Source organism: Takifugu flavidus, chromosome 22 (assembly GCF_003711565.1).
Source record: "Takifugu flavidus isolate HTHZ2018 chromosome 22, ASM371156v2, whole genome shotgun sequence".
In the NCBI taxonomy this organism is placed as follows: domain Eukaryota; kingdom Metazoa; phylum Chordata; class Actinopteri; order Tetraodontiformes; family Tetraodontidae; genus Takifugu; species Takifugu flavidus.
In genome coordinates, this window is record NC_079541.1 from 2,660,560 (window position 1) to 2,668,485 (window position 7,926).

Below are 7,926 nucleotides of genomic sequence, written 5' to 3' on the forward strand. Positions count from 1 at the left end.
GCGCGGGCCTCGGCGGCACTCTTTTATTACCTAATCTGGTTTAGCGGATGAATCCAGCCGTAATCTAATATTGTTACAAATGATTTCTGCCGTATACACAAGTCCCTGACTTTAGCGACGGGGCAGGGCGCGGCGCTGGCCAGAGTGTGCACGTGCTTTTCTGCTAAATGCTAACAGGCTAGCACTCACACCTGCCTGACGCTTGAGGTGAGGCTGACTGCGGCGTTGGGTTGGACAACCCTTCCAAGCTTTCGAAGTGGTTTACCTCGGGTTGGACTTGGTGCATGCTAGGTATCCCATAATGCATTTCATCCAATCAGCAGCAGTTAAGGGACCGTGTCTGTGTACCGAGTGTTGAGAAACAACAAGTTACTCTTTAGCGAACGAGGCTAATATTTGCCAGAAAGGTCAACGCAAAATTATTCACCTCCTTTATAATCAAATATTTTATTTCATATAATGACCTGAAACATCGCAGTCAAAGCCCAACTTTAAAGTAGCGTTCCGTAAGATCCAAACACAAACAACAAAGCAAGGAAAACTGCTACAGAAGCCCAGGTCAAGCACCAGAGTCGGCACACGAGCGTCTTTCTTTGTTCATTTTGGCAACAGACACATTTAAGCAAGAGGCCGCGAGAGGTCAAAGGTCGTCGTGATAACTCATAATGAAAACAGAGGCAAACGAACATAAATCCATACAGAACCTGGTTCTCAGGCACTTGAAGGTGTTAAAACAGAGAAAATATACAGGATCCCTTCTGAAAGACATTATCCCAAAATATAACAATTCATCTCAGAAACAAAATGAGCGTTTCAGGTTTCGCTCCCTCCTCCTTCGTGAGGACGCCTCGGTTCCTCTGAGCAGAGACAGTGAAGCAGAATAAAGCACAGGTTCGGTCATAAGAACTCCCAGGAAGTCCAGACTGGACCCTCACGCTGCAGTTTTCTCAAGTATGTTTGATAAACCCGGAACCACGGTGGGACTCCGACCGTTCCTAAGAATGCACCAGTTTGATGCCCTGGCCCGTGTCCAGGACGGCCGGCGGGAACCAGGCGAGTTTGTACCTGCGGAAGCAGCGCAGGAAGAGGCCGCAGAGCCAGAAAAGGTTCAGGCCGCAGCACCAGTTGGACAGGTGCACCATGGGATACGTGGCCTTGGGGAAGTGGGTCTTCCAGTGCTTGGCGACGTCGCTCCCCGTGGGCAGGTGGAGCGTGTAGTCGCTCCAGCGCTTGGACACGCCGTAGACGGCCGCCACCGTCCCGCCCTGCTCCGGCCACTGGGTGTCGCCACTGGGGCTGCAGTTGAACTCCACCCACTTGGAGGTGAAGTCCCCGAGGGCGGGGACCTCCCCGGCTTCAGGGTCCACCCTGACGGCGGTCAGCTCGGCGCCTTGCACGGCCACGTAGATGCCTTCCATCCTCCGCACCTCCTTCACCCAGGGGAGGGAGTTCTCGGTGTCCAGGACCACGATGAGGCGCGAGCAGTGGCCGGCGTTCTTCTCCTTCCACAGCTCCAACAGGTGTGCCAGGTGAAACCTCTCTCCTCCTGCACAGAAGGGGGGGGGGGGTACAGCGCATTAGCACCCGCCCGCCTCAACAGGAAGTGCCTCTGTCGACGGGGGCAGCCGCGGATCAGGAACTATTTTACCGCTTTTACGGGGGTCTTAAGACCCTGCTGGGGCCAGAGGCCCATTTCTGGATCTCTCACCAGCCAAAGCCCAGGCGCCGGTGCCGTTGTAGGTGTGGCCGCTGTAGAAAACCAGGTAGGTGTCGTGGCGCGGCCCGTCGGCGGTGCAAATCTCCAGGAAGTTGCGCAGCTTGGCCTGCAGGGCGTCCAGCGTGACGCCGCCCGTGGAGTAGTCGCAGCCGAAGGTGTGGATCATGTGGTGGGAGAAGAGGCGCTGCACGCTGTTCAGCATGCCCGTGGAGCGCAGGTTGAGCTGCTGCACCTGCTCGGGCGGCAGGAGGGACGGCTGGCCGTCGGCGCTGGGGAGAGGGGGCAGAGAGGAGCGGCGGCGCCACGGGTGAACACATGGAAGGGGAAATGGGAGGAGAGGCCAAGGATGGCTGAGGAACACTGGGAATTGGAAAAGGGTGCACAAACACTCTGCTAGAGCACGCCGTCGCCAAGTCATACGTCACTTTTCTGGACGTCTGCATCACGCCGCCATCCTCCTCCCGCCCACATGGCCGCCATCTTCCTCCCGCCTCACCTTGATGGGGGACGGCTGAGAGTTTATCTCAACCGGACTCTTTGTTTTCCCTCATCTCGTTCCGCTTTTCCTTCAGGATGCCGCAAACGGCCGGAAATCAATAGAATCCAGATGGAGAACGGCGTTAATCTCTCCTCCACGCTCAAAGACCCTTTTCATTTCTCCGATACCCCCCCCTACATCTTCAGGGGCTCCTCCTCTATTATCCCGACGTCGTCCCACCCTCCCGTTCTCCCTCCACCTCTCTGATCTGCTTCTGTCATTGTGAAAACATGATCTGCTCCCATCAAACAGCTGATTATACGCCGCAGCATTCCCGCCATCCCCCCGCTCGTCCCTGCGGAGCCCGAACGCTCCCAGCATACAGAGCGCCTGCCGCTCCGCCAAGACGTGCTCCTGCATCTGAAATCACCTGGAGGCTTGAACACCAGTGAGCCTCGCGTTACCTCAGAGCGCTAATGCTAATTATCAGCTAAATGATTCAAAATACACACTGTGCTCAAAATTGGACTCGTTGTAATTGGTGATTAGCTCGTTGCTGCCGTCAAAACTCTATTAAAATACTTGGCAGACTGGAGATCCTGAGCTGGAGGTAACAAACGCTGGGCTGCTCCAGCTGGGGAAGCCGGCCCGCTGTGGCGGAGCACAGCAGCGGTCCCTCGCGGGCCCGGGCATTAGCAGCACGTTTACGCGCGGCGACTCGCCTGTTTATCGAGTTGCTTTGGCGTTAACTGGGCAGGGAGTTGGAGCGAGCGGTCCTATTTGCAAACAGAACGGCTCCGACGGGAAGGGGGCGGACGGAGTCGAGAACGGGGACTGTCAGGACGTTTCAGGCGCCGCTGCGTGAAACAGATGTGACAGAGATCTAAAACAAACATGAAGCGCGTCGCGGCAGAGCGCGGCGGCACCGTCGTCCCGACGAGACATCCGGACTGCCGTCATTACCTGCAGTACGCAGTCGGTATCACCAGGGCGTAGCCGGCGCAGGTTCCCCCCAGGCAGCCGCCCAGCTCGTGGAACAAGCCGTAGGCCATGGACTCCAGGGGGAGCACGAGCAGGAGCGCGCTGAGGAAGAGGCCATTGGAGGGCTGGGGACAGAACAAGAGGCCGTTAGGACGGACGGAATACATCCACAATACAACAGTTTTTAATCGGACCGCAACCCGTTACGGGCGATATCGTGAAGTGAACCACGTGGGGCTGTTTTAAATCCAATCAATGCCCCGAACGGCGGGACAACGTAATGCAATTTAACATCCTCGGGAAAAGCCGGGTTGACTTCGGCGGCGCGTCTGGAAAATCAATAGCCGTATAAGTTAAGCAAAGAAGCACTTGGGTTTGCAGAAGGTATCGACCCGCTCTGGATACGCCTGAGTCACAAAATGCGTTACGCCTCCTCGCCCACTGAAGTCCAACACTTCTTAACGATATTACATCTTAAAAAAAAAAGCATAATACGGACAAATGCGATGCCACGATGGCTCCTACACAATAATTGATTGGCTCCAGGTGACCCCGAGCTGTGGGGGCAGGAACGCCGCTGCGCTCGGAAAGCGATTCCTGCACACAGGCGCTGCTTTGCCACCAAAGGCATTTTAATAAAGAGTCGTATTCCGGGAGAAACAAACAATAAATAAAAAAGAAGAAAGAAAAAAAAAAAAAGCTTTGAACCGTGAAATTTATCTGCCCGTGCGCTATAAAACACGGATCCAATTTACCAGCACCAGCTGGCATTTAAACGCCAACACCTCTCCGAGTGTAAACACTGCGACTGTTACACAAAGGCTATTTATCGCCGAGATCGCAATAAAAACGCCGTTTCCGAGGCGCGTGTGCGACCATATTTTACCGTACAGCGGCGGCGGGCGATAAAAACTTATGACGCTCCCACACAGAAGCGGCTGAGATAAATTAGCGACAGACATCATCAGAGCGCGGAATGCTGAATGTATAACGAGCATAAGTCAGTTGTTTCTGGGTATTAAAGCGCTAATCAAACTGGGCGGAAGCGAGGAAGCCTGGAGAAGTGCTGGTGGAGGACCAGCGGCACAGACGCTCTCCAGACGTGGCGTCCTGCCTGCCGCGGCTCCTACCTGCCAGGACACGGCTCCCAGGATGACTGTGGACAGCATGCTGAAGAGCACCAGGCGTTCGGAGATGAGGCAGAAGTGCCGGATGCCCCTGGAGGCCATGACTTGGTTGAGGCTGCGGCTGACGGAGCGCTGGGCCCGCCACGCTCGCTGGCACTCGCTCAGCTTGGTGTGGAAGCCCCACATGGTGATGAGCAGAATGACGTGGCAGATGGACCAGAAGAGGCCAAACAGGCAAAAGCCCGGAATCACCAGGTACCACTGCTCCAACTGTCCCAGCTGTTGGAGATAAGACATCGGTATTAGATGGAATTATCACGGGGGGGGATTTCTGAAGGCAACTTGTTGAAGGTACCTTGAAGGCGGCCAGGACAAAGAAGGCGAGCTCCATCAGACTCAGCGGCAGCAGGGACAGCTTCCTCCACACCTTCCCCATGGAGAGCACCGGGAGCCAGCGCTCGCTGGTCCCCAGCCCGCTGAAGTACACGTCCAGGACGGGCTCGCACAGCAGCCTGCCCAGGTAGCAGCCCAAGGCGTACGGGTTGGCGGCGATGTTCAAGGCGTGGAAAAACACGAGGGAGGTCACTAAGGCAAACGCGGCCAAGTTCAGCAACGCCAGGAGGGATTTCATTCTCAGGTCCACGATGAGGGCCCCCAGCGCCACCACCAGGCCGATGATGGCAACAGATTTATGGAAAAGCATCGCAGTGCTGGCGACGCCGAATCCCAGCAGCTCGAGGAGCTCGGCCGATGTCAGCAAGGTGGGCTTGTAATGAACGGCCCGGCATATCCGCTCGGTCAGAGCCCACACCGCTTTCATCACCACGCTGCCGAGGAGGAGATGGTTGGCGACCAGCTCCTTGATATTGGAATCCAAGGCGGGGCTGTTGAGGAAGCACAGAAGGCCGAGCAGGAAGCCGAACCACAAATGGAAGAGGCTGAGGCTGGCTTTCTCCATGGCAAAGTAATAATGGAGGATGCTGGCGATGCCCAGCACGAAGAGACCCAAGATGAAGATGACCAGGATCATCTGCTCGTCCGTCACCTCCCACCGCACGTACATCCCAACGCACACGGCCACGAGGAGGGTGAGGCTGGACAGGTAACCCAGGCAACGCACCGACGTGAACACGTCCACCTGCTTGGACGGGCCGGCGGTGAGCGGCTCTTCTTCCTCTTCCCGCGCCATGACCGATCCAAGAGGTGCTGATCCAAGTGCAGATGAGCTCATATTCCCTCAGTTGGCTCCTTCACACCTGGCTGGTAAAGGAGGACTGCACACCTGGGCGACATGCGCCAAAATCACCCCCTGCGAGGAAAAAATAAAGATAGCATTGATAAAAACCTGCACCAGCTGATCCAGCCACCAACAACCCCAGTTATTCGTGTTCACGCCAATTATTAAACAGTAATTAAGGAACCGGTGACTGAATATGCTGAGTGAAATTTGTGTGATTTCTTCCACTTAAGTGCGACTTCCATGAAATCATTTTAACAGCTCATTCGTTACGCCGATAATTATAATCAGCGACACGTAGCTGAATACGTTAGATAACAGTGCATAAATCCCGAGGCACAAAATCAACAACGCCGTAATTTGTCCCGTTGCCACTTTGTGACGATGTGGCAGCTCATCCGGGAAGTTTGTTAACTTATCCTTAGCTTCGCTGGAGAGTTGGAGCTCCCGGAGAAGTTGCTTACGATTACTGGCTTTAACGATGCCTCTTTAACTACACTGCGCTCTCAGGAAAACGTCAGATTGAGAATTGTTTTGAATTAATAATACCTTACGGCTGTTAGAATCAGAGTATTTCTTACATGTTTGTTTAGATGACAACAGTGGCACTTCCGGGTTTCCAACTACGGCGGCTCGCGAGGGTCAATAATTATCATTCGCTTTTTAGACCATCCCTGAGAAGTCAACGGAGCAAAACAAGCAATAAATCATAAAAAAGGGTTTAATTTCTTGGCAATTAGCATTTGTTTTTATCAAAAGATCGGTGAAAACATCATGAAATCTGAAGATTATTTACAATGCAGACAGATACTTGATCCTGAACCACAAAAAATTTCTTGTAGATAAATAATTTGACTGAGCTTTTTGAGAGGCTTACAAAGAAGAGATTATAAATATATAAATTTATGATAAGCAATTGCATTCAGTCTATCAATGACAGTAGATTATGATCTCTATTTCACTCTATTTTTCCAACCCCTCCAACTCTGCTGCCGTGAAGCCTCTGACTGACTTCAGTCCCGCAGCCACGGTAACACCACAAAACTGCGTATCATGAGCTTTTGTGGAGCCAGATAAACCCGTTGGCCTCAAGATAAACACATCAATTCGCTGCATTGCCGTTCACAAGCCTGTTAAAAGGTTTGTTCCTGATTTTCTCTAGATACATCGGGATGGATGTGAAGATCAAGTCAGTCAGGACCCAGGCTAACGTCCTGTGGGGATGCTAAAACAACCCAGTCAGGCACTTGTGTGCTTTTTTATGCTCGCTTTATTTCAGTGTGTGCGCTGATTGGGTCAGACTCCACAGATACATCAGATACAGCTACAGTCGGCTTTTCATGCAACGTTTATGGCTGGGAGTAAGATGTAAACAAAAATGATATTTCTCCCAGCAACCATCTTTAAATATTAATTGCCCGGGAAATTGAATTTCAGAATGGGGGAATACTGATGTAATAACATGCCATCGAAGCTGACAGGAGGCTTTCCCCCCTTTTATATTCATTTACTGCACAGAAATAAGCAGAGAAATGAATATAATGGAGGACAGTGTTGTGTTTTTTCCATAACATCTCCCCCAGTTCATGAAATGATCACGTCCCATAAGGCTCCTCGTGACGAGCAGGCAGCTCCTTTGAAACAAAGCTAATTCAGTGGAAAATGCATCGTATTTCCTGGCTTCTGTTGCTTTCACAACAGTACATTTTCAGCGTATTCCAGGACGTCGTCTGGGAGATGTCGCTGGTGCAATGCAGATACGAGACGGAGATCTTCATCTGTGGCATTTACTGCGGGGAGGGAAACATGGCTTTCTTCAAAGCGGGGGCTTTAAAGGTTAATGTGCAAGAGAGAGAGGGAGCAAAACAGCTTGGAAACGGGGCGGTGGGCTCCGTGATGGAGAGAGAGGTGACAAACAGGAGAGCAGGAGACAGTGGCGCCTGAATTATGCAGAAGCAAACTTCATTCTTATGGCCGAGACACCTCCGCACAGCACCGGCAGAAGCCAAACACACGCACGTGGAGAGAAATGCTGACCTGGAACATAAATATTCATTTTGTTTTCTGACACGGACACTGGGGGGAGGGGGGGTTATGGGTTAAAGCAAGGGAGCGAACAAGGCAGGGGGAGAAAATTCTCTCTCAGTCCGAGAGAGGATGTGGATCACAGGCTAAGCTGTGATGTCAAACACACACACACACACACACACACACACACACACACACACACACACACACACACACACACACACACACACACAGAATCAAAAACCCTGTGTGAACCCTTTGCCTTTCCTCCAATGCTCAGGGTTAGCTCTTAGCATCTTAGCATCGAAGGTAAATTGAGTCGTGATTGGAGACAGTCCAAGATTGAGGGGGGAAAATG

General features: G+C 52.6%; 1 protein-coding gene across 1 annotated transcript; it reads right to left on the reverse strand.

The window, feature by feature from the left end:
* Positions 1 to 428: 428 nt before the first annotated feature.
* tmem168a (transmembrane protein 168a) lies at positions 429 to 6,223 on the reverse strand. Its single transcript, XM_057022502.1, has 6 exons — positions 6,122 to 6,223; positions 4,659 to 5,612; positions 4,307 to 4,582; positions 3,159 to 3,301; positions 1,709 to 1,986; positions 429 to 1,546 (listed from the first exon to the last, which is right to left on the reverse strand). Exons 2-6 carry the CDS (start codon positions 5,532 to 5,534, stop codon positions 996 to 998), a joined length of 2,124 nt encoding a protein of 707 aa, XP_056878482.1. The 5' UTR covers positions 5,535 to 5,612; positions 6,122 to 6,223; the 3' UTR covers positions 429 to 995.
* Between the last annotated feature and the right edge of the window lie 1,703 nt (positions 6,224 to 7,926).

Excerpts from the sequence above, each read along its gene's own strand:
- tmem168a (XM_057022502.1), bottom strand. The coding sequence starts at position 5,534 with ATGAGCTCATCTGCACTTGGATCAGCACCTCTTGGATCGGTCATGGCG. Across the intron at positions 3,302-4,306 it reads TGGGAGCCGTGTCCTGGCAG|CCCTCCAATGGCCTCTTCCT; the intron begins GTAGGAGCCGCG and ends TTCTGTCCCCAG. Across the intron at positions 1,987-3,158 it reads ATACCGACTGCGTACTGCAG|CGCCGACGGCCAGCCGTCCC; the intron begins GTAATGACGGCA and ends CCCTCTCCCCAG.